The following is a 26,343-nucleotide window of genomic DNA, read 5'->3' on the forward strand; positions in this document are numbered from 1 at the left end:
AGGCCATTCTGTAGGTCTTCGCATAATTCATCTTACTGAGTTCTTTGTTAAATAAGGATCACCAGAACAGAGCAGTATTCCATATTCTCCAGTTATGTGTAATTGTACAAATACACATAGGAAAATATTGAAGTGTTTTTATAAAGAATTGAGATTGACAAAATATTTCCATTCTAAATGTCCTTTTTAAGAGGCTTATAGTTGTTCACAGACTGTGACTGTTCAGGATAGAATTTTACATTTTGATGAAAACTCTATAGAAGACTTTTTTAATTATTTGAGAAAATTGCTTATTTTCCAGGAGAAAATAATTTTCCTTGCAAATATGATTCAATTACTGTTTAACTGTAGCAGGAAATAATTTCATTCTTTGTCCCCATTTTTGCCAATTCTGACTTTAAGAAAGTTACCCATTGAGTTGAGGTATCTAGCACTTTGCTTAGAAGTTTATTTGTTACATGATGAGGAAGGGACAGGTACAAAGATATTAATTTAAATGCTGTGGAGATTTAAGAAGAATAGGGGATAAAATAATGTTATCTGTCTATTTTAGATTTTTTTTTTCTGTGAATGGATGATTTCAACAAGACTTAGCTTGAAAACTTCATGGGTGTTTGAATAGGACCTTTCACAAGGGCAGGTGTCCATAACATTGAAAAAACCACCATGATTTTGAGAAAATGATAGGTATGAAGATGAGATGCTGTGCAGGAGTAGCAGTATGTGACCTGCCACTTCAGAATGTTCTGAGAAGGTAAGCTATTTGATCAGGAGGTCAGTATGAGTATTTTGGTTATATACTGTAAAACAATTACCTAGACTTGTATTTCAGTGCAAGAGGAGGCTTTGGTATATTGCTATGACTGTTAATTTAAATGCACAGAAGCCAAGAACTTTAGAGTTACAGCAGCTGTGGGAAACATAAGTTGGTAATGTTTACATACACTTCAGAGCATAAATTTCTTACCATAAACAGCAATGCAAAACACTACATATGTGCAAGTGGAGAGAGCAATGGATACTGTGAGAACCATGGATGAATTTGAATTTCTGGACTTTAAATATAGAACCCCAAGCCTGCAGTCACAGCTTGTTTCCCACTGAATATGTAAGATACAAAATGAGTTACGTCCTCTTCTAAAATACAAGACCCTGATTCTGCATAAACTTAAGTGTTTACATAAATTCAGTCATCTAAGTAACCACACTGCCTGCTGTAACTTCTTTGTAGTGGTTCACATGCATGTACCTGTTTACTGGGCTTAGTTCCTGGCATCCTAGAAACAATGCAAACCAAGAAATTAAAATCAACATGTTACACCAAGTTCATTTTCTGAGGCAGGGCACCCAGGTCAAGATACTTGCTGTTTTGTCAGTTTGGTTTCAGCTTCCTGAACTCCCCACCTTGAGAAGCAGAGATCAAGGATTCTCTTTCACTAGATAATTTTGCTTTTAGGTAGTAGTTAATACTGGCTGAGAATCAACTTAATTCATTTAATGCTATCTACAAGTCTTTATGGCCTGTAAATAATGTAGGACTGGTATAACTGCTAGTAGTGGCTGTTGGCTCTATTCATAGTAGTTTCTAATAAAAGAGAACAGGTTTCGAGATTCTTGCTCTCTCCTTAACCCACTATTGATCCCTTGGTTGCTCAGAGATTGTGTATCATAAAATAATCTGTGTCCACTTGGATTGATTTATTCTCTGTTAAGCATCAGGTCTACATATTGTTGTGTTCATTTCTGACATGTTTAAGGTGCTAATTCTTAAATACACTGACTCTGATTTTCTTCTAATCCATCAAATAGACTCATCAGTAAGAAATAATTTCTCTTTTTAAAAACAAGTTTCTTTTGAGAACATACCAGTATTTCATTGTGTATTTTGTGACCTTTCTTCTGATGCTTGTTTTGATCTGAAACCTTTAAAAAAACACCAGATCAGCAAAAATCAGGGAACTTAGTCTGGCCTCTTTGCCTATATTTGCTAAACGTGGTAATTTAAGAAATAGTTGTGACAGCATGTTGCTTTTTTTTTAAATAATAAATTTTTAAAACATTATCTAAAAATATATAAGTATCTTTGTAATATAATAATTATTATTTAATTATAATTATTTTTGTCATTTAATAAAGGCCAAAAGAGACTGTATCAGAAAATTGTAAGTTTTACCATTGGTATCAGTGGGCTTGCTTCAGAAAATCTTGATGAGTGGTGAGGGGGAAGGTTTATTTACTCTTCTATTTTTATACCTTTAGGGAACTCCTTGTCACTTTTTCTCTACTATTAGCAGGACTAAGTATATTTTTGTTCTCATATATTACCTGAGATCCTACATAATTCCACTATGGCAGCTGTGAGAGCCTGGACAATATCACCAATAATTTTGAAACTCATGATGTGAGTTTCATGTCAGTACTAGTGATTTCTAGATGCTACACCATTGTTTCCTGTTAAGAAAGTTCATTATTATCTGGTTCTCCTGAATGATTGGCAGTGGTTGACACAAGGACTGGGTTTGTATCTTTGCACTCTCAACTCCAATGAAAGTTAAAATTTCATCAAGGTGTTCTTGGAGAAGCTTTCAAGGCTCTTCTCAGCATGCTTCACAATACAGTGATCAAAATTCTCCTTCAAAACATGAGCTAAGTTCACGTGAGCTACCTAGGACCCTAAATGGCAACCCCCTAAGTTAAAGAGGGAGATGGACAACTCGGGCCATCTTCTGTCTGGCGGCCTGACCTCAGGTCCTGTGAGCTTCTAGGAGGAGGAGGATGGCTTAGCCAAAATCAGTGCATTGCCATTGGCAATCTGAAACAGCCCATGGCTACCAGCAGGCACTGGCAATCTGAAACAGCTCATGGCTACCAGCGGCCATTCTAGCACATCACAAGTAGTTAGGCACCAGAAGGGAGACTGTGTCTACTGGACAGTTGCACAGTTTTTCTCTGCCTTCACTGTGGCCAAGAGGGAGGGACAAAGCCAGGAGAGAGATGCTCCCTGCTTCCCAGTACAGCCAGGATTCTGGATGAGGTCTCTCACCTTTGCCGTGCCAGTGGTACTTTGGCCATGTTCAGGCTTCAGGGATTTGGGAGGAGGAAGCAATGCAGAGGAGCTCTGAAGCTTACTGGTTCATGGCAGCTCTAACAGATGTATGGCAATGTGCTGCGCTTTGGCAGCAGCCAGCAGCAATACTGCCACTTGCCAAGACAATTGGCAGCAGATGGCTTTGTCCAATTCTGCCATGAAATTAAACTAAAAAAGATAGAGTATTGTACTTGGAGCTGATTCATTGCAAGAAAATGAGATTCCTTGTACTCTGATTTTATAAGTTGTGAATTTCACAAGTACTGATGAGGATCCAGATTATTACATAGCCTGCTCTCCACAGCCCAGAACCATGGTCATGCCAAAGTGAGAAAAGTTCAGTTGTATTCTTCAGTGATATCAAAGGCAGATTTTCTATATTCACCATAGCTTCTAGGGTAACTTTTTTTAAGTGGATCACAGCCGAGAAATTTTGGACCCACAATTGCTAATCTATTTTTTGTACAATTATGTGTCCAAATCTTTATTTTGGCAGCTGACCCCATGATGAAAACAATACCACATTGCAAGAGTACATGCCACCTGTGATAACTTTTTAAATATAATTTTTTGCTGCAAAACAGCAAGTGCTTGATGTAGTCTCTCCTCCAACTTGTGTATTGATAACCAGAATTCTCATATGAGTTTGAACTGTTGGTCTTCATGGAACTTACTGAGAAAAAGCAGTATAGAAGATGTCCAATTTATACTCTTTTAATGCTAATCTGAGCCTTACAGAATCTTCTATCTCTGTAATGTTTGTAGTTTCATTTAGAAAATTCGTTCATATAAGTAATAGCAATAAATTCCAGAAAGCCGTGCTGTTTTCTGACAAGAGTGATCTTTGTCTCTACCATTCTTGCCACTGCCTAAAGCCAGGCATTCTATACCTATTTCTTTCTGATAGTTTCTCTTTTCTTAAAAAAAAAAAAAAAAAAAAGACCTTCATTAATTAATATCATTATTGGCTAGTGTCTTTTTAACTTAGGTAAAAATTGTCCTTATGCTTTCAAAAGCCTGAAAAAATAATCTACAAACTCAACAAAATATTTTGGGAAATACATAGTTTGAAGAAAAAGCAAATCAATGATTTTGCGTATCCAGTAGTTTTTGTGCTTAGATTAAATGCTGTTAATATAAAAAAAAATCTATTATTCTGAAAAACATATAGAAAGCTAAACTGGCTGAAAAAAAATTGGAATAACTTTCTAATTTGTGTTAAAATTTCAGTGTTAACTAAAAAGGTACAATCTTGACCATCCTAGTTTGAAAATCTTGAAGACTATTTATTTTTACTAAGAATATACTTTTCAGTTGTACCCAGGTGATTTAGGAGCTGGGGAAACAGGCCCAAATAACAGGTTCAGAAGTATCTGAGAGATTAGGAAGATGAGCACAGCCTATTTGTTCTTGTAACTGATGACTGCCACCCTAAAAATCCCACTCCATCTCCCAAGCCTTATTTATATATCAAATTGCTGGTGATTAAAAAATGCTATTTATAGAAATCTAAAGGAAGGAAAGTGTAAAATAACTGCAGTGGTCTAAGGAGTGTATTTTCTCAGAGCATCTCTCCAGCATACAGTCATTTGTATCTTGTACTGGTGAAGCATTTCCAGCATGGAGACAACTGCCCCAGTAAAAAAACTTATCTGTATTGATATAATAAGCTGCTTCCCCACAATGGAATGTACTGCTGGTGAACATGAATTTTTTTCTCGTGTAATTGTATGTACTCACAGTGCTTCCACAAGGATAGCAGTTCAGTCAGGGATTAAACATTTTCATACCTCATTTCATGGCTCAGGAAGTCTCTCTGGAAGCTCATGTGGACTGCCTGAAAGCCTGAAAAATCCTCGGAACAAGGATTTGGTTGTTAGCTTGTTACCAAATAAGAGGACTTTAAATATAATAATATAAAATGATTACAGATTGTTATTTTGTTTTTAATTTTCCTGAACTCTGCTGGGAAAAAAGGTACTCTAAGGACCTCCTATTGTATTTGGAGCTAGTGAAGTGAACAGGGAATGTTTTCATTTTAATCAGTAGTCTTACTTAAGAAGAAATTAATGAACTGTTCTTCCAAAAACCTTTTTGTTAGTATTTCATATCCACAGTGTACCACCCCATAAAGATGTTTCATTTGTGAGGCTGCTTGTTATTCTTCTCTAAAATATGATTTAACTGCTGCATGGTAGCACAAGAAGTTCTACTCTGATTCTGAGATTTCTGAGCATGGGCTGCCTCAGAGCCACTGTGATGAATGAAGCAGCCTAAAACCAGGCTACATTTATCAAAACTCACACTTAAGAGCTGACTGAAATGCTTTGGTCTGTTACCTGCACAAAGCAAATGATCACTAGCAGGACAGGGCACTAGCCTGTCTCATTTATTAAAATGGGAAAAAGTGTTCAAATTTCAATTTTGGCAGGATTTTCATTATCAGTATAGTAGATGTAAGGCAGAAGCGAATATATTCCAAGTCAAATTGTTGCAGTACACATCAAAATAAAACTGGATATGGCCAAACCATTCAGTAGCAGCCATGGGCATAAAAAGCTTGTTTCAGGTTTGTGGGTTTTCTCCCCCTCCCTTCTGCAGCCCTTGCATTTCCTGAGGCTTGTGTGCTTACAGAGCACGGCAGGTGCCTGCTCGTCAAAATGGTTTTATAATAAGTCCTGGGATGGCATGTTCAAAAGAATATTAAATTTCATGGTCAAGCAAAGTTAGTCTGTTATGACTTTATTTTTAAAGCCATTTAAGCAATTTGAATAAGGATAGATTCCTAAAAGTGCACCTACCAGCAATCTGTGCCTCTCAGGCTCCTCAGTGACTATTAATTTTAATGGAATGTGGTTCTAAGTCATCTACGTGATCTTCAAGACCTTATTTTTTTACAAAATGGTAGCAAGACATATTAAAAAATATTCCAGATAGTATAATTTCATTATAAACTACCAGTATGGGGGATTAAAAAAATTAAATAATACTCATTTTCTCCATCACCTAAATGAAAACAATAATTATGAGTGCTTTTCTATCTTATCATTCTTCCTTCTCCCAGTCTATACCGGAATTAGGAATGAGAAACAAGAAAAAAAAAAAAGAAAATTAAAAAGTTTTTGATTGCTAGACTTTTCTTGACAGCTGGGGAATAAATTAATTTCAAATAAAGATAAAAATATGGGTTTGGCAGAGCAAGCTATTCTGGGAAAGAGTTCTCAATCACTGTCTTAATAATTTTGGCTTGCTAGATGCGTGGTAGGATTCTCCCTCATCTGAATTATAAAGGGAGTCACCACTGCTTTTACTGACGTTAGTAATTTTCTTTTTCTCACAAAGAAAGTGCTGATGAATATGTCACTGCCTATGGAGAATTGCTCTTCTATAAATATATCCATTGGTTTAGATTTATTTCTCATACCTCTGTGTAAGTCAACATTACAGAAGTTTGAGGTACTTCAATTTCTAGGATTCTAGGTAATTTTCTAGGATTTAATTGTTCCCTGAAACTAGGATAGGTGATTTTAGTAATATATATGCTCTTTTGGTTTCCCAAAATTGAGAAGTCTAAAGAGTTTGTGTGCTTTTATTTTTTTTTCTTTTTCCAACAAATTAACCAGCAGTCTACCAGATGGTTTTCCTTGGTAAAATTTAAATTAAGGCCAGCATCTGCTATGCTTATCTCAGATCCAGTAGGTGTTTTTGTCATCTTTGTCTTAACGGTTCCATTTCTGGGTTTTCATTATGGGTTTTTTTCTATTTTTCCAGTTCATGTTCTCTATTTTAAATTGGATTTGTGCCTCCTTCTTGCTATTTCCATTTTACAAAGCAAGATATGAAATGTGACCTCAAGTTACTGATTTTTGTTTTTCTCAGAGCAGCGCTTCACTGCTCTCTGCATACTCCATTGCTCTAATAGTTTAAGCTCTTTTTCCTGAAGACATATATAAGCCCATCACTGTACTGTGCCCTGAGTTCAAAATTCTCCAAGCACTGAAATTCAATTGGCAAGATGCACTCATTTTGATTTATTGGTAACTTTATTGGGGGTCAGAAAGGGAACAATTTGCAGAGTGCCCTTTGTGCTACCCTTGTGGCACAGGAGGAAAGTTTTCATACACCACTTGGAAGTGCCATTGCCTTAGCTGTCCTAACCTGCAATGCTCATGAAGCCATCATGCTACTGCATTTCCAGAAATGTTGCAGCTGAACTGATGGCAATTCCAGATGGATGTTTTTGTTTCCCTCCAGAAGCATTTAACAGACATCAATATACCATATATGCAGCAGTCCCATATGCTCCATAGTGTCGTATTTTGACTCTAGTGAATCAGTTCCTGAGAGAAACAAAAGTCTCCAGTCATGAGTTTTTCTCCATTTCTTCCTGATCCGTTTTTTGTTGTTCCCAGTGGCATAAGTCAGTTTTACTTGTCATGGATGATATTTTCTAAGACTTGCAAGTGGCAGCTCGGCTGTAACTGTACTCCAAGCCTTCTTTCTCTTTCTTGAACTGCAGGAATTAGTTTTTAGAATATTTCTGCTTCTGATCCTAGCATAGCCTTTGAGAGCAGCCCTGCTCAAGAAAAGTGTGTGCCACTGTTGTTGAAAGGATGTAACTGAAGGCAGAGTCCCTTAGGCTGTGCCCCAGCTCATTTAGGAAGTTCATACTCACTGCCTGTGCTTTTACTCTTCCTTCTGAGGAGCTGCTGCAGTCCCTTCCTGCAGAGATTTGTAACCTTTGTGAGGTTGTGCTAAGACCAACATTTAAGTATTATACATTAAAAACAGTCCTTTCTTTATGGTGGTGGGAAAAGAGCTTTCTTGAGCACATGTATCATGGCACTGCAGTTTGTCAGGCCAGCGCCCTGCAAACTGGAACCATTGTTAGGGCTTGCATCTGTTGTGGCGAGCACTCCATGTGTGGAGACACGAGCCTTGACTCCATTTTCTCAGAAGGCTGATTTATTATCTTATATATTATATTAAAATACTACATTAAAACTATACTAAAAGAACAGAGAGAAAAGATTGATCGGAAGGCTACCAAGAACAAGAATAGAATAAAATGCGTAACAAAATCTTGTGACTGCTCATAGCCTCGACACAAGTGGCTGTGATTGGTCATCATTTGAAAACAATCCACATGGACCAATGGAAGATGCACCTCTTGCATTCCAGAGCAGCAGGTAGTTATTGTTTACATTTCTTTCTTGGAGCTTCCAGCTCCTCAAGAGGGGAAAAATCCTGGCAAAAGAATTTTTCATAAAATATCATGGTTACATCCATCTCTCCTGGTAGTACATGCAGGAGTGCTTTGTGCTTTTATTTGTGCTGTACACACGTGAGGCAAATGAAGGCAGAAGTACTTATGGTATTTTGTAACTTACACTTGCTTATCCTTGAAATTCTTGTATTCATTCCTCATTATATTCTTAGGTATGGTATGGCATTGCTGTGTTATGGTAGGTGGAGGAGCAAGAGATACAAGCATTATTAGGATTTATTTTGTTTCCTTTCTGGACAGGGATTTTACCTGTGGCAGTAGCACCATCTACATCCCTGTTCTCTAAAGCAGTATATGTTCCTCTTCTTTCAGCTATGTGGCTCCAATTCTGAGCATTCCAGAACAAAAGAGCATTTTCCTTACCATCCTTCATCTACACTTATCTTGAGAATCTGGTTGTATATCTCTCCATTAAAGAGAAAATGAGTGAACAGCCTGCAGAGCACTAGCAAATAATCCTGATTACTTTTATCCATGAACATGATTCTTGTCAGTTGAAATTATGCAAAGTGACTATTGATAAGTAAAAAGAGATTTGTTTTCATTGGGTTTTCTTACATATTTCTCCTATAAGTAGACAGTCATCAGTAGGTTAAAAATAATTTTTGGCTGCTTCATCTTAAAACCCATAGCCACAGTTCTTGGTCATACCTGTAGCTCAGTGCCAACTTCTGATTTGATTCCTGGAAGGAAAAGCAAATAGGGAAAGAAAAAAGAAATGTAAAGTAAGTGTTGACAGTACCTCTGTGTCACAGGTTTTATGGTAAAATGTATTTTCTGTAATTGGTTTTTTGCTGTGGTGAGTACAAACCAGGCAGGATTAAGAGAGGAAACAAGCATTCCTGAGTTGACAAAACAGCCTGAAAAACCATTCCACAACAGATAGAGGAGCATTTTGAGCTGTAACTGTTTCAGAGAGTTTTTGGTGACTGCTACTAATAGGCTCTCCAAAAGAAAAAAAATTACTCCCACCTTCTACAGCCACTGTGTCACTGGGAATTGTGCCCACTTGAGCAAGTACTGAATTTTGCACAATGTCTTAGAATATTTGAAAGTGAAGGCTCAAGCTGTGCTGTTTTAGGTTGCATTTCTAGATGAATTTCTGTCTAATTTAGAGAGTCCTCACCCATATTAGATGCTTTATATCTTGAATATTTCTGTCACTTCATCCCCTACTTAATTACTTTCATTCTTCCCTAATTGAGTTTAGGGTAATAACTTTGATAACTCAGACACCATCTGGCATGGGAATACAGATTTCACAAGAAGAAAGCAGCAAAATTGCACTTGAAGTTCAGCAATATTTCTTCCCTTTCTCATTTTAAGAGAAATAATCAAAACCAGGCATGAAAATATTGTAATTTCACAGGTTTCAAAGAATCTTGAGCCATACCAAATCTAGAGATGTATAACTACAGAGTGTACCTTAGAATTCCTCACAAGTGCTAATTCTGTTAAATACAAAAAATAATAACATGATTGTGGCTATGTGACTGAGGCTTGAAATTAAGCTTATTTTCACATCTCTTGTGTGCAGCTGATAAAAGCCAGTTGGTTAGATTAGATATACCTGGGCTGCTCGGTTTGGAAGGTATGAATTCATTGCATAGGCATTTTATACTGCTTAATCCACAGAGCAGGATCATCATCAGCCTATTATGAGGGATTACAGTCTGCACAGCCACACAGAGGATGGAGAGAAAATTTGCAGAAATTTCAAAATTGGGAGAATTCTCTCCCAGTTCTCTCCCAAAATGAGGAGAATGCTGGGCTCTAAAATCAAGGCATTAAGGATCATCAGGACCTGATTATGAACCAGATGCAAAAGGCTTGAACAAGAGAAGCAGAGAAAGGTGGTGAATCAAAAAGGGAAAAGGCACAGCTGTGAAATTAAATACATGGTAATTGGTGTCTAACAGATTTGGAGGTTTATATGCTTGGCAGGGTTAAACTTCAGCTTTTTAAGCGCTACAGTGGGACAGAGTAGAAATGATGGCATTTTACCTTTAGTTGAGCATTCTCTCCTGCAATCTGGACATCTTTTGAATGCTCAGTTTGGAGAAGGAAAGAACTCTACAATGTGTACTGGAGAGAGATCAGTGAAAATACCATTTTTCAGTACAAAACTTTGCCTGCAGAGCCCTCTCAAGGATAGTTCCAACAAAAATAAACAAACCTTCAGTAATTCAAATTGTTGATAAATACTTGTTAATTTTGTGTATTATTTTATCAGGTATAATTCTGTAGTCTTTGAAGTTCTACTGAAGATTACTAAAGGGTATTTAGACACTTCAAATGCCTGGCAACTCTGAGGATTCTCTTAATTCTCTTTAGGCTGGATTGATGGATGCCCCACAGTTGTCACAGGTGCTGGCCTTTCCATTTACCCAGCCTCCTGATGTATCTGCTGTCATGGTAAAGCATAAGGTGTTTGAACAATCCTAAGAAAAATTTTGCATTGCTAGTTCAAAGGGCATAATTTACTGTATCTAAAATGATAAGTTTTTAAAAGCTTTTTCTTCTGATTTTTTTTTGTCGTGATAGGTGATGTTTTTTCAGCTTCTGCTGCAGAGATGAAAGCGAGATCTTAATGCAAAAGAAACGAGCAAATAGCACTGATATTTTCTCATGTAGCTCCAAAATTTGACTTTCCAATAAATTTAAAATATTGCAAGACCTTAAAAACAGTTTTAATACAACTTTCCCTGTTGACTGGATGCAGTCAGATTATTCAAGAAAAGAAAGTATTGTCTGATGGAATTCACAATAAATATTTGTGCTCATCAAATAAGAAACCAAATAATTTCTGTATAAGGTGCTAGTGTGAATTTTAAATATGTACCTGCTGAAGTTACAGTTTCTCAAGAGAGGAAAGGGTGTCTCTCAGAACACGAGAAATCACGTTCAAATGTCTTGTCTACTGGAATTTTACCATAAGGGACAGGATATATAGGACATACAGGATCTTCTTTGGAGGAAAGCATAAAGTCAGGACTGGTGTAATTCAATATCTGTACTGTTTTAATGATAGTTAAGACCAAAAGAAGGCATAATTTAGAAAGTAAACTTGGTAGTAATAGGACTATAAAGTGTTCTTAGTCTCTTGCCTGCCTCAGTTTTTCCTGGGTAGATGGTCATAATTTAAAAGGGAGAAGTCCATGATTCCTTATTTTCCATAAGTATGTATTGCAGCAGCCTGTTCTTGGAGAGAAAATAAAGGTAATGGAAGTAATGTTTTTAGCGTTCAGTCCTCAACTTTATCCTCTGTCACTTCTTAACAGCTGATTGCCATGTCTAGATAGCTCAAATTTATGTGGAATATATAATTAAAAATATTAAGATCCTTCGCTTTTCCTGAAACAAGATGGGACCAGGTGAGAAAGGAAGACATTGTTTTCTCTCTTCTTTTTTTCCAGTCATGTTGTTTCTTCTTTTGTTTGACCATGAAAGGACTTTTACAGTTGCATCATTTTTATTATGTAGGTGATCTCTTGGTTTTTTCCGTGTCTGATTGTTCTTTAGGCATAAGGTGTGTTAATTTGGGTTTTTTCAATAAGCAACAATTTTGGTCAAGTCTCTGTCTATTCCACAAAGATGTTAAGATAAAAGATATTTCAAATGGTAGAAGTGAATAAACCTATAATTACACTAACAAAGGAAGTTGGAGAGATACATTTAGTGAAAATCTGTCAACAGAATAAAGACCAATTGTAGGACTGTAATTGACCTCTAGACACAACACAATACAGTAGTTTTTGTAAATACCTCTGCCTTCATCTTCCCATTACTCCAACACAGAAACTTGTCATAGACATCAATTAGTTTGTAGTATATATCAGTGTAGAAAGGTAATGGCCATTGGCCCTGCATCCAGTCTTTTAAAAGCATCCTTAAAAATCCTACATTGTCTGTACTTACTAAAGAGGTCTCATACGGCATGTTCTACTTTTGAGGGGAACACCTGGAGGTAACTAAAACATGGGAAACTAGAGATCGATCTGTTTAAGTGGGGAAAAAAAAGGAGGAAATGTTTGCTTAAAAACATGCAAATCCTGTTACTATTGAGCACTACTGCTCTAATTGAGTAAAGCAACTTTATTTTATAATAGTAAATAAGCATGTCAGTAGGGCTTAACCTCAGTGTTGCCATACACAAGAGTAAGTACATTCTTTAGAAATCTAGTTTAGGATCCTAAGTGTGCATTAAGATGTTTCTGTGCACCACAGCAGAAATGTGAATTAGTCTCAAAGATCCCCCTCATCTGTTACAAGACAAACCCTTAGTAAGCAGAATAGCTAAGTCTTGCTCCCAGTTTGCTGGTTTTAATCTTAATAAACTTTTGGCTGCTTGAAAATGAAAAATCTCCTTTGCTTGCTTCACAGGAAGCTCAGCAGGTTTGTGATGGGGCACAGGGGACATAGCCCACATTCTAACCTAAAACAGTACAGCACTGGGTGTATTTGTGGTGCAAGATAAAAATGAGTAACGCCACCGTGCTGTATGCATGCACATATTTTGCTTACTTGAAACAGGATTATGTTTCTGATACGCTGTCTTAACTTTTGTAACAAAATAATGATATAATAAAAAAGAGTATTTTCCTCAGGTATTATGGGAAACTTAGGTCACTGATAGAAATTAAGTCTCTGTCTAGCTGATACAGCAATCAGATACATCTGATAAAAAATCATTTGTAGAAGGAGCATTTCCAATATATTAAAGCTAAATACTTTTTAAAAAGTAAATGTTGAGTAAGTTAGTGTAAAAAAGAGGTTCCATATTACATGTCAATAGAGTTTGATCACCAGAAATTTGTTGTAGCCCTTGGGTAGATATTTGGCCACACTGAAGCTAATTCTGAAACCACTGTTGGCTTGCATGAACAACTCATTGCTATTTAATGCAACTTGAACTTTTGCAAGTAGTGTAATTTATGTACTGTTGTTGTAGGGCTATTTCTTCTGCCATGGCTGATTTTTACATCTACTATTTTAAAATGATGTGTGTTTCATTTCTGATGTCATAGCCATGACATGTAACCTACCATCTGTATCACTGCTGACACGTTTCTTTCCTCTGCAAAGTGTGTTCCCAATTTTGCTGTATATAGTACATGATGATCTGGTATGATATTTTTCTTCATGAGGAGGACAGGAAACTAACTCCTGAGTTGTTTTATCTCTTGTCATAAGTGAAGATAAATGTCATAACACTGATCAGCCTTCATGTGCCCTGAATATGCAGTTATTTGCATTTTCCCTTCACTTTTCTTTGGGACTGAAGTGGCTAAAATGACAGTCGCAACAAATGAAGTGCTGAGAATGTGTGGGGAGAAAAGAAGACTCAATGCTGAAAGATATTAATAACTTTTGCAGTGTTACATCATCAGAGGAATAACACTAATATTTGCTTGTCTAATCTTTAGATACATTTATAAAGAAGAGTGATCGCTGATCTGAAGATTTCTTCTTTGCTACTTGACTTTATGTATGTGTGCTCATATCTGTTGTTGTTGGCTTTCGCTCTGTAAGATTTCAAGGTTTTAGAGGTCTTGATACTACTATGGAAGAAATGCTGTAGTGCAGAATTTGGATTTTTTTACTTACTTGTTTATCCTTGAACAATCCTTGATGCTCAGTCAGTGTTCAGACAGTCTCCTTTTTCAGCAGCCTCAATCAAAATACCAGTACATGGTTCTCTGATGGCATCTCTGTGCCAAGGGAGATTAAGGGATATAACAAGCTTTTGAGCAGGTTTGAGCATCACCAACCAGGCTGAACTAATACTGCAGCATTTCTGTTTATGTGCTGAAAGTCTGTTTTTGAGATAGTGTGTAACACTGCTACCAGGTGACTTCCAGCAAGGCACACAAATTTTATTATTAACTAAGTTTTAAACTATTACTTAAATGAGAGTGGCTTTCCTACAGGCTGACCACCTGCATTGCCTTAGACTTCCCTTTTTCAACACATCTCCCATATTTACCTAAACCCAAACTTTTGGTTTACTTTTACTTTCTACTTTTATCATCAAATAAATAGCTATTTTGCTTTACTATTCATTATTGTCTGATAAAATCATTCAGATCTGTTAATAGTAAGCCTAGAATAGACTCAAACCAAAGTGATAGGGTAGCTATATGGAGGCACAGGTAGTTTTGTTATAGATTCCACAAAAGTCTTCCCAAATCCTTTTCATGTTTCCTTATCCCTAAAGGGACTGTGCCTCTGAACTCCTTGGGTATTAAGGAGATCTGGGCATGTGTTGTCAGTCATGGAATAATGAAAATGTGGAGAACTAAAGAGAAATGTAATCTAGGCATGGTGTGTGTTTATCTGTGTTCTTGACACTGCAGTTAATTGGGGGGGCATGGCTATTACTGGTGACTAATTATTACATTCAGGAAATTAAATTTTGACCTGCAGGAAGTAGTATGAGAAAAAGCTTAACAGAGAATCACATAATGATGCTGAATTTTTCACCACATCTGGAGGTCACTGGGAGCTAATGGATCCAATCTAGAGTTACTGTGTGTCTTCTAAGGTGACCAGGCTATCTTGTCACAGACCAGTTGTTGCATGTCTTTTAGGTTGTAAGGAAGTTAAGGTAAATGTTTAGAGGAATGTGCAAAACTGTCTTTTGTATTATTATTATTCTGGTTGAAATGAATTTTTCCCTCTTGTGCAGGGTTAGAAATGTTTTCCACTGCAGCTTGTAGATGCCAGTGTGCAAGTGCCTTTCTTCTGAATGGTTGGCCTGATGAGGGTGAGGAAGGATATGCAAAGCAGACTCTCTTGCCCAGGTTCCCCAAATCCAAGAGCTGTACAATCAGGAAATGCATTATAGCATCCATTGTTGCTTCAGCAGGGAAAGCGTGCTTTACATATGCAAATACTGCTCAGAAGTTTAACTTAATAATTATCAGCTGGAGCCTCTATTGATGAGCAGCTGAGGCTAATCACCAGCAACAGAATTGGAATTAACTACTACTAGGCTTGCATTGAGCATGCTTGTATCTAGCTTATGGTTACTGTGGCAATTGTAGAAACATAGATATATATATTTTCTAAGCTTATATGTACTTATTTCTTGTACTTTCTGTCCTCTTAAAAAACACTGTAAAATGATGTATTTTAGGCTTTTCCCTTTCCTATCTCTCCCACAATTTATTACTGAGCAGGAGCCAACATAGAATAGCTCCAGTCTTTTACATCCCATGCCATGAATGATAGTCACAGTACTGTGTACAGCTGCAGTGACACATTTGGGCACATGCTTTACCTCAGAGAGCTGTAATGGCTGCCTGCTGCTGATTATAGATTCTGCTATAGCAGGGCCAGTAGTCACCTTAACACAAAGCTCACACCTGAACAGAGAATACCTGGGTGTAAGATATCCAAATGGTTAATGAAAAAAGAGATTCTGCTTCTCCATAGGAAATTTTCAGATTAACAAATCCCATTGTTTTCCCTCCCACTCCTGCTGTACACCAGGGAAATTCAGCTGGCTACAAATACTTACCCTGCAGATATCATTCATATTCCTTTTCCTAAGTGTGCTTTATTATTCACATCACACTCCTACAGGCCCTCCACAGCTTCCCTTCTAATTATTCCCTGCTTGCCCATTCCTATGAATAACCAGTGGCATTCACCCACATTCTGCCATTTAAGGCATTTAGTAGTCCATCCTACTATGAATTGGATTTCTCATTTTCCAGGAGGTGCCACAATTTATTTAAATTCATCCAGATTGAAACTCTAAAAATTTATAATTGAGTTGCAGAAGTTTCACCTTCAGGGCACAGGCATCCACCAGGCAGTGGTGTTGTAGGGGGTGGTAGAGGGGAATGCTTCAGGGCAGAGGCAATTGGGCTGGCTCAGACCAGCTTAAGCTGAGTTGGATGTGTTGCACTGCAGGAGGTGAGAAGCTCTGTGTGACCCTGTGGGTCAGCTTAAGCCGTGGGAATGGTAACCTCTAACTGAATGAGGATTTATGTCTGTAAGTGAGCTAAAAGAGCTCATTTATTTGTACCCCGCGTGTATACTGCTAATTGTGATGAGGTTGTTTATGGCAAAAAGTCTCTGCTGAGGGATAGCTTAGTCGTTGCTTTTGTGGAGAAGTGTGTTTGCCAAAAACCTTAGAGGCAACACCTCAGGGCCTGGTGGAGTGGTCAGAGGACAGAAGGGGCATTGACCCTCTCCTCCTGTCACAGGGTGCTCTGCAGTGCACTTGCTGAGTCTTGTAGGGGATTTCCCTGCAATATGCCTTCAGGGTCCGCACATGTGAGTCTTTCTGGCTGTCACATTGGCAGTCTTGACCTGCCTGCAAAGCTTTTGAGCAGAAAGAGAATACCCCTCTACCTTTGGGGAGATGGAGCTTCCTTTTCTGCTCTTTCTCCCCCGCTTCCCAACTGCTAAAGAAGTAGTTTGCCAAAAAAATCAACTTCTTTACAGGAATGGGACTTGGAGAAAATAACAATTTGTCAAGAGCACAGATGGCTTATTTAGAATCTAATAGGTATTAAGACATTATTTTCCCCAGGCTTTACTCCTGATATTGATAATGTGTTATCTTTGCCAAGTTCCCCTCTTGATAACATGTTATCTTTGTCAAGCCAAGTCCCTGATAAAATCTTATTTTCCCTCTGTGCTCACTCTGATAATATATTATTTTCTTACATCTCTGCTGCCAGTGGGAAGGAGGGAAATGTTATTTTTAGTCCTTTTCTTGAAGAGGCATATATATTGCCAAGGCAATGCAAAATAGGGAAAGAAAGAATGAGAAGAATGAACAAAAAAAAGTTGCTTTATTCTAGACAAGGAAATGAGCAAATATTTTAAGACTTATGGGCCCTTGTTTTGAATATGCTAATAAGCCAACATTCATAACTAGCTAATGAGCCAATATTTCTTTTGAAAAAAATAAACTATTTTTAAAAAGTTACATCTGTTTCCAAGAAGGATGTTTATGTTTAGATTTTCTTTCCCTATTTCTTCCTGCATTCTGTTGCTTCATGCTTTTCCTTTACCTGGTATCTTTTACTCTTTACCATCCCTATTAGAGAATCCCTATCAGAGCTGCATTTGCTCAGCCAGCACATAAACTGTGTTTTATGTTCTGCAGCACGATGCCATCATTGATGGTACAACCGCAAACCCTTTCTGAAACACAACCCCTTCCACATTTTGCATGCAGAGCAAACACAGCAATGCAGAGGAAGTGGTTCTTGAACTACTCCATTTAGTTAATTTAAGACACTGGAAATCGTGTCATGAACAATGTAGGGGACAATTTTGTAATTTATGAAGTCAAATTTGCCCTGAGGAATTGTTTCTGTCTCTACCGCTGAGTTCATTATATGGTGTTCATAAAACAATGATATTGCAAGTGGCTGCTAAGTACATTTCCCCACATTTCCTGGATTTCCAACTTGAAGACTCCTGCATTACAGAAATGTTAAGCTTATACCTGTTGCATATGTCCTCTGAAAAATTGGAGTGCAGAAGAGGTGATTATTTGTTGAAAAACTGTATCAGACCCATGTCAGCTGTGCATCAGAAAATGGTATTTTCTGTGAGTGCTAGGGACTCCATAACTTCTTGCTTGACTGTAAAAGAGGGACTGATAGCACCACCTTTCCTTAAAAAAACTTTTAAAAAGATGTCACTGATCCCTGTGCTGTGTTAAGATGGATATTAATGAACATCATAGGTCAGTGAGGGAATAAATAAGTATTTTTTTCATAACAGGATATGTATGTGTGGTCACAAATAGAATGATGAGCTGAAACAACCTGCTAAATAGCTGCGATCACCATCCATCCTATGCACACAGTGATGCTGATATTCTTTGGAAATAAAGTGGTGATCCTGCAGTTAGTGATCCTGTCAGCAGACACAAGGGAATGACAGCAAAGATTGAATGGGAGACCATCATTCTCACATTTCCAAACTTTTAAGTGTTTGACTTCAGTGGATGCTTGACCCTGACTGGACACCAAGTACCCACCAAAGCTGCTCTATCATTTCCCTCTTCAGCTTCACAGGGAGAGAAAATATAATGAAGAGCTCATGGGTCAAGACAAGAACAGAAAGAGGTTAGTCGCCAATTACTGTCACAGGCAAAACAGACTCAACTCAGGAAAATTAATTTTATTTATTACCAATCAAATGAGAGTAGGGTAATGAGAAATAAAACTCACTCTAAAAGAAACCACTTTATTTTCCACCTTCTTCCCAAATTAAATTTACTCCTGATTTTCTCTCCCTTTTACCTTGTAATGGTGCAGGAAAACAGGGAATGGGGGTTATGGTCAGTTCATCACATGTGATCTCCTTGCTCCTCACACTCTTCCCCTACTTCAGTGTGGAGTCCCTCCCATTGAAGATAGACTTCCACGAAGTTCTTCCAAGAGAATCCTTCCTATTGGCTGCAGTTGTTCGTAAATTGCTGCAGCATGTGTCCTTCCCATGGGGTTCAGTCCTTCAGGAACACAGTGCTCCAGGGTAACACCCTGGCACAAGTCACAAATCCCACCAGCAAGCGTGCTCCAGGGTGGACTTCCCCACAGGGTTACAGCCTCCCTTGGGCATCCACTTGCTCTGGCATACAGTCCTCCACATGGACCTCCATGGACTGCAGTGGCACATCTGCCTCACCACGGTCCTCCCACAGCTGCAGGGAAATCTTAGCTCTGGTACCTAGAGCACCTTCCTTCTGCACTGACTTTGGTACCTGCAAAGTTGTTCCTATCCTGTATTCTCACTCCTCTCCTCTCTGGCTACAACTGCTTCTCTGTAGTGACTTCTTACCCCTTCTTTGTGGTCACCCCATAGGAAACCATTGTGATGGGCTCAGCCTTGGCCAGCAGCAGGTCCATGTTGGAGCCGTTTGGCTTTGGCGCTCTAGGACATGGGGAAAGCTTCCAGGAGCTTCGCACAGAAGCCACCCCTGGAGCCCCTCTGCTGCCAAAACTGGCCAAGCAAAGTCAATGAACTTGGCAAGTCTGGTGTTTTGTGGGTGAAGGTTTTTTTGTATGTAATTTGTTTAATTTCTGAATCCACTGGTTGTAGAGGGCTGTTTTGTTCAAGGAAAGGACACCAATAAAGTAATTTCCCTGTATATGAACAGCAGGCAATAATGTGATTCTTTAAGTAAGGCTGACCTTCAGTGGAATTGAATAGGTCAGGATTGGGTTCAATAAACCATGTTAATGTGTTCTTAAGTACTCATAACAGCAGTGGAATTGAACACAAATTTAGTACTTTAAGGATGTGCTGGAGTTCTTAAGTGCAATTAGTATTGACTAAGTCCAAGCCTGATGGTTGATTGGCATCTCCAGTGCAAACAGCCTCTCCTAACTAAATAACATGTAACTTAACACATGTGTTGTCCATACCAAATCCTGAGAAGGACTTAATAGTGATGGGGAGTTCTTCTGTTGGAGCTGAGGAAACTTGTTTGGACTGTGTGAAAAGGCTTGGTTGTTACTTCTTGTGCTGTCTCTGTCAAGTGAACATCAGCCTTCAGTGCACTTACTGTGACAACTTTCAGTGTTACAAGTTTCTGCCTCTGACACATGGAAAGCTTTTAATTGTCTCATATCATGTTAGGATGAAGTTCTGTACTTACAGACCTAAACTAAATTGCTTGGACTATGTTTCACTGTTAAAATGGTTGTTCAGGCAAGGTTTTCTACTTCCAGCTGAGATCCCACTGCAGTGTTTCACAATGAGTTGTTGGAGAAAAAAATTGGTAAGTGTGAGAATAGGCACTTTGGGATGCCTTAGCACCTACTCATGGAGGCACATATCTGAAGTACCAAAATGTCAGTAGAAAGAACTTCGTTCATAGGTGCCCGGATAGCCAGGACCTACCAGAGCAGCTGAGCAGAAGTGCATGGAGTACTAAGATGTCGGCTGATTAAAGCTGAGCTAGAACTCCAGAATAGAAGGGATAGTTTTTATGCTTACACCAGGCTTTTATGTCTCTGTAGTCCTGACCGCAGTCTTACTTTTCTTTTCCCTTAGGGTCCATGGAGTTCTCCATAATGGTCTTGATATGGGAAAAAATAATTGTGCAATGAACTTGAAATTATTTTGAGGCCTTGTCAGGAGAGATATGCCTGCTATACCATTTCTTTCTGCAAAATACTGATTTTTGGTTAAAATTCTTCTGCTCCTAGTCTTCGGAGTGGGCAGAGATAATATGAATTTTGAAATGTTGACAAATGTGAAGTGGAGGCATATCTTGTATCTGTAGTCAGACTGAAACACACTCTCTGGGCAGCATAACTTCCTCTTACCTAAGAAGCAGCCTAGAGTTCACTACTATTAGTTAGTTCATTTTAAAGGCATTGCAGGCTATTAGGCAGGGGATGAGCAATGGCTGAAACATATAGAAACCTCTAGACCTTGTCAAGATGCTGAAACACAAGTAGTTTGTGTTTTCCAGTAAACAAAATGTTAAAAGTTTTTTAAAACCCTCCCAACACATGCTCCATAATTTTATGGGCTTCACTTCCTAACACAATTGTAAGTGTTTTAGTTCAGATCAAGGCTGTCTGGAAAACTTAGGATGCCTGCTTCTGCACTTTTCTTCTCTGAATCTGAGAAAACTTTACTTTTCCTGCACTCTGCTTCTTTCTCCCTTACCCAGTTAACCCTTGGATAAATGTTCTTTTTTCTCTGTGGCTCTTTCTTCAGCAACTTCCCAATGCCACTGGGTCCTTTTCAGGACTATCACCTCTCCCAGGTCTGGTAACTACAAAACAAGGAACTCGGCTTCAATGCCTATCCTTTAAGTTCTGTATGTAAGAAGGAAAATGCCACTGGTTCAGTCCTTCTCCTTTCCAATGAATTATGCTGTATTGCTTTCTGATTGCTTTATTTTGTCCAGTGTCCTAAGCATTCTGCTTGAGTAAGTATTAATAAAATCCTTAAATTCAAGTGATTTTGTATATGCAGAAACATTCAATAAGCCACAGAATTAATGACTTACATATTGTCAATTTTTCTGAATTGTTGGACCGAGTGTGATGATAAGTCATTGACTGCTGTAAACCATGAAATTATTCAGCTTTGTGTTTGGGTTTTGTTTTGTGGACAGTGGAATTTTACAGGTCTTTGTAGGTACAGTTGCATTAGCACAAGTCTGAAGGAAAAGGCTTGACAAAGAAAAAGAAATTAAATCTGAAACTGCCAAAGTTCAAAAATAGAGCAATAATGCCAAATGAAGAATAAAAAATAATAGCTTTATTATTATTTATTACACCATCCAAAAGTGCCCTACTTGCTTCAGAGCACAGTAATGTTCCCTGTAGTGCTCCCTGGGACATCTTCAGTCCCAAAGTCACACAGACCTCGTTATGTGTTACGTTACTTTATTTTGATTTAGATTAGATAAAAACTGCCTAGACACCAGCTCAGAGCATTCTGCCAATTACTATAAACTGTAAAATTCAAGTGCAGTGCAATCAGTTTAACTCTTCTACCAAGCAACACACACAATCAAACATTAATCCACTTACTCCTTCTTCAGAGGTGAGATGAAACACACAGAACTAAATCAAATAGTATCTTGCCACAAGACTCGCCAGCCTCAGATATGCAAAAAATATGAGTTATGCAATCTCTGAATTTGTTGAAAATATTACTTTATGTCTGAGTATTAAGATCAAACTGTGTTCACTTTTGGTTTTATAATTTTATTTCACATGGGTCCTGGAACTGTCACATTATCATTTGCAGCAGAGAGCTAGGATGTGAAAATATAGGAAGTACATGATACACCTGAGAATAGTGAGCAGCATTAGTAACAAAACATGACTTGTCCAGCTGTATGAACTCTGAAGAGATCATTCCAGAAAATGTCTTGGTCTTAGCAACTTGTAATAAAACATAGATAATCTCTGTAGTAAATCAGTGCATTTCAACTAGTTGTACATTTCAGATGAAGAGCCTAGCTAGTTGTTTAATTCCTGAGAGGATTTCCTTGCTCCTTTTACATACCAGCAGAAATATTTGCTATGAGAGTACAGTAGTGGAGTTACTGGCATTTAAAGGTAAGGCTGCATAAACACTGGGCTTGGCCTCATTAGCTGCTGCAACTTCAGTCTGAGGCAGTGAGGTGATATTTTCTTTCAGTCCCTTTCTCAGACTATGCTGTTTCTTCTAAATACTGTGTAGAAACAAAGTTGAAGAAAAGTAGAACTTTGTAGAACAAAAGTTGAAATTTTCTGATGAGTATATCTACAATTGTTCAGATGTTCAAAATAGTATCCTTTTCTAAAAGATAAGAAAAGCTTTTAAAGTTTTAATTTTGGAAAAGCAGCATTTATGATCTATTGATTTATGTCCATAGAATAGGCAAAGATTTGTTCAATTTTTTTTTTCCATATTTTGAAATTTTTATGAATGTTGTTTTGAGATTCACTTCTCTATCTATCTACATTTTCTGGTAATTATTTGAAGCTAGCAGAATTCAGTGGCAAAGACAGAAAGCGATGAGTTAACATCTGTGTCAGCTGGATATTCACCAAGTGAGGAGTTAAGACAGCCAGTGAAGTCCTTGGCTGGATTTACAATGTAATTGTGTATCTGTATCAACCAACAGGTTGGTTGTCTGTGGGTGAGCAGAGGTGCTGTTTTTCTTTTTATTTGAGGGTGTCTACACAATACACTCTTGCTCTCCAGTAATGGGATGCAATAGAATCACAACCAAATGAATCTTAGTTTTCTTAGCTTGAGTATCAGCAGCTGGAATAACACAACTTCAGTTCCAGGCCCTCCAAGTTTGGTGGAGAAAGATAACTCAGTATTCTATTGCATGTCTAATTGTAGTGTGGCTCTGTCCTTTATGTTGACATTTCTCTGTTGCTGCACCCATTATTTTCAGGCTTATCAAATATCTCATTAAATTTTTAATAACTGTTTGCTGGAGCATTCAAGTTTCAAGATGTCAGTGGCCAAACTCCAGAATTTGTCTTGAGACATTTTTCAGTCTCAGATTTATCCATATCCTTTGCTAATGGTAAATTAATAAATTACTTTTTTTTTTTTTTTGTAGAAGATAGCCTGCAAGAAATGCAGCATATTCTATTCAAATGATGATAAAAATCAAGATTATGATATCCATAACAGGAAGTGTGTGTACCTGTATATCTCAACAATGTAAATTTGAATTTATTTGAGGATTTGATTTCCATACCAGTTTTTTTTCATGAAGTCAGTTTAGAGGACTGCTCATCATTCATGTAAATGTGAAACAATGAAAAAGAACATGTAATCAACAGGTCTTTATAGTAGGGAGATAGTTTTGAGTTGGTAGGTGAAAAATGTACTTGTTAGGAAGAACTTCTAAGCAATAACTGCATGGTTTCCATTTTATAAACCACTCAGGCTGTTACTTGCTTGATAAAACCAATGGGACTCTCTGTGCTGGAAAAATGATTAAATAGCAAACATCTCCCTGTAGTTGGCACTGATGAGGTCACACCTTGAATCCTGCGTTCAGTTCTGATACTGAGGTGCTGGGGCATATCCAGAGAAGGGCTGTGTAGCTCAGGAAGGATCTGGAGCACAAGTCCCAGGAGGAGAAACTGAGGGAGCTGGAGAGATTTACCCTGGAGAAATGGAGATACAGGGGAGACCTTGTCACTCTCTAAAACTGCCTTAAAGGAGAGTGTAGCCAGGTGAGGGTTGTCCTCTTCTTATAGACAAGTGATAAGATGAGATTAAATGACTTCAAGTTGTGCCAAGGATTTGTTGAATATTATGAAGAAATGACCTAATGGCAAAGATGATAAGGCATTGGAATAGGCTGTTCAGGCAAATGGAAAAATTACAATCCCTGGAAGTGTTCAAAAAACATGGATATGAATATGGATGTGGTTAATGGTGAACATGTTGGTGCTGAATTAACAGTTGGACTCAATGACTTCAGAGGTTTTTTTTCAACCTTACAGTTCTATAATTCTGTGATTTAATACATGCAAGTAGGAAGTCATATCAGAGAAATACTTTATATAAGATACATATCATCACTGCAAAGGAATTTCTTGCTAGTTATGACACTGTGGATAACTCTCACTGTCTTTCGCTTTGCTTCAATTTGATTTTCATTGAACATTTTTGAGAGACCCTTTAGTTGAAGGTGTTGAATTGAACCTTTTTACTTTTTTTTTCAAAATTCCACTGAGTCTTTTTAAGCCAAAATACTTTCCAGAATTTGGTCCACATGTGTATTGAACATTTCTGTCCTGAACCTCTTATTTTTCAGCAAGCACATAATAGTATGTTGCTGAGTAAAACCCATCTGTTCCACACATGTGAATCAGCTGGGGCTACTGTTTGGTACAAAATGGTTGCCAAAATGCTGTCATTTGACTGTGGAGGAAGTGGGAATAGGAAAATTATTTCATCTTGAGTACATTTCTAAAATATATTTAACTGTATATTGTCTTGAATTAAATCCTAATGTTCTTGACTGTCTTCCCAGACTAGAGACTGGCAGGCAGCCCTATGAGAACAAAGAAACACATGCTTATTTTTTGGTGTGGTTTGAAAATTAGTAGGACCTGTAGCTCGTAGATTCAGCGTTTGTCCAAGTTTACCGTGCACTTAAGCATGGCTAGGGAGTGCCAAGTCTGCATAAAACATGTCTGTATTTGAAGCGCATCTCTGCCTCACAACACCAACATTAAAGGAAGATGCAGCTGGTGTGTTCTGACAGAAGTGCTCTGTTTCCTTGTGGTGCAGATGGGAAGCCGGTGTCGCTGTCCCCGCTGGAGTCGCAGCCCCACAGCCCCCGGTACACGGCGTCGAGCCAGCGGGAGCGCGAGAGCCTGGAGGTGCGCGTGCGGGAGGTGGAGGAGGAGAACCGCGTGCTGCGCAAGCAGCTCAGCCTGGCCCAGGGTCGCGGCCCCGCGCACCACCGCGGCAACCACTCCAAAACCTACTCCATGGAAGAGGGCACGGGCGACAGCGAGAGCCTGCGGGCCGGCATCGTGGCAGGCAACAGCTCCGAGTGCGGCCAGCAGCCCGTGGTGGAGAAGTGTGAGGTAAATACACCAAAGGAAAGTGCCAGAAACAAAGCTTGGTAGATATGGTCCTTTGAGGACATTGCAGATCCCCATTTCTTTCCCCTGAAACCTTTTCCTCCAAAACCAGCCTCTTAAAGGTCTGCTGCATGCAAGTCTTCAGATAATTTTTTATTCTTTTTAAAAAAACCTTTAACCATTTGTCATTGGAATATCTCCTGAGTTATTATTTCATCACAGCTTTTTGTCTTTTTCATTCTTGTGTCCCCAAACCTGATATAAAAATCAAAGCCTTGCTTCAAGCTGATTTCACTACAGCTCTGCAGATAAAGACCTGTGGCGAACTGACCCCGTGTATTTTAAATAATAATGACTCCAGAGTGCTTAGAAAAGCCTTATTTCTTTGTTTCTGTGCCTATATTGAAACAGTTCAGGGTTCATGATTAATTAAATCATGGCTCATGGAGCCAGCCTGTGCTTTTGACTCACTTTGAGGAGTGTATCTGGATGTTGCTGTGGGAGCAGGAGCTTTGTGCGAGCCGTGCACTAGCAGTGTGCTTGGCTGCAGGGAACAGGCGAGCTGCTTCTGAGACAGTTTTGGTGTGGTTGGTTTGGTTTTCCCCATTTTATATCAGTACTTCTGTGGATGTCATCCAGATACTTAGTTGTGAGATGTCTGAATGATGACAGGTCCAAATATGGATAGATCCAAAACAGTCTCGCTTAAAGGCCTTGTGCCAATCCCAGCTGATAAAGTTATCAAAAATAACTTCCTCCATTTATTTCTACAAAGAGGGTAATACCATATCACCTTTTATCTTGCTTGCTGCCACTTGGAAGATAAAAGTTGAAAGAAAATTAGTGCGAGAGGAAAAAGAAATCCTAACTATCTCTTCATATCAATTCTATTCAATGAGAAAATGTCA

The 26,343-nt window shown here is 38.3% G+C and overlaps 1 protein-coding gene across 5 annotated transcripts in view; it reads left to right on the forward strand.

Moving 5' to 3' along the window:
• Nucleotides 1–26,343, forward strand: part of LARGE1 (LARGE xylosyl- and glucuronyltransferase 1) — a 278,352-nt gene that overhangs the window by 108,161 nt on the left and 143,848 nt on the right. For all 5 annotated transcript variants that reach the window (XM_064420387.1, XM_064420390.1, XM_064420389.1 and 2 more), the window contains one exon: nucleotides 25,137–25,438. In XM_064420387.1, the coding sequence (XP_064276457.1) occupies nucleotides 25,137–25,438 (302 nt within the window). The remainder of the gene's footprint in view (nucleotides 1–25,136; nucleotides 25,439–26,343) is intronic.

The sequence above is a fragment of the Passer domesticus genome, chromosome 5 (assembly GCF_036417665.1).
Source record: "Passer domesticus isolate bPasDom1 chromosome 5, bPasDom1.hap1, whole genome shotgun sequence".
Lineage (NCBI taxonomy): Eukaryota > Metazoa > Chordata > Aves > Passeriformes > Passeridae > Passer > Passer domesticus.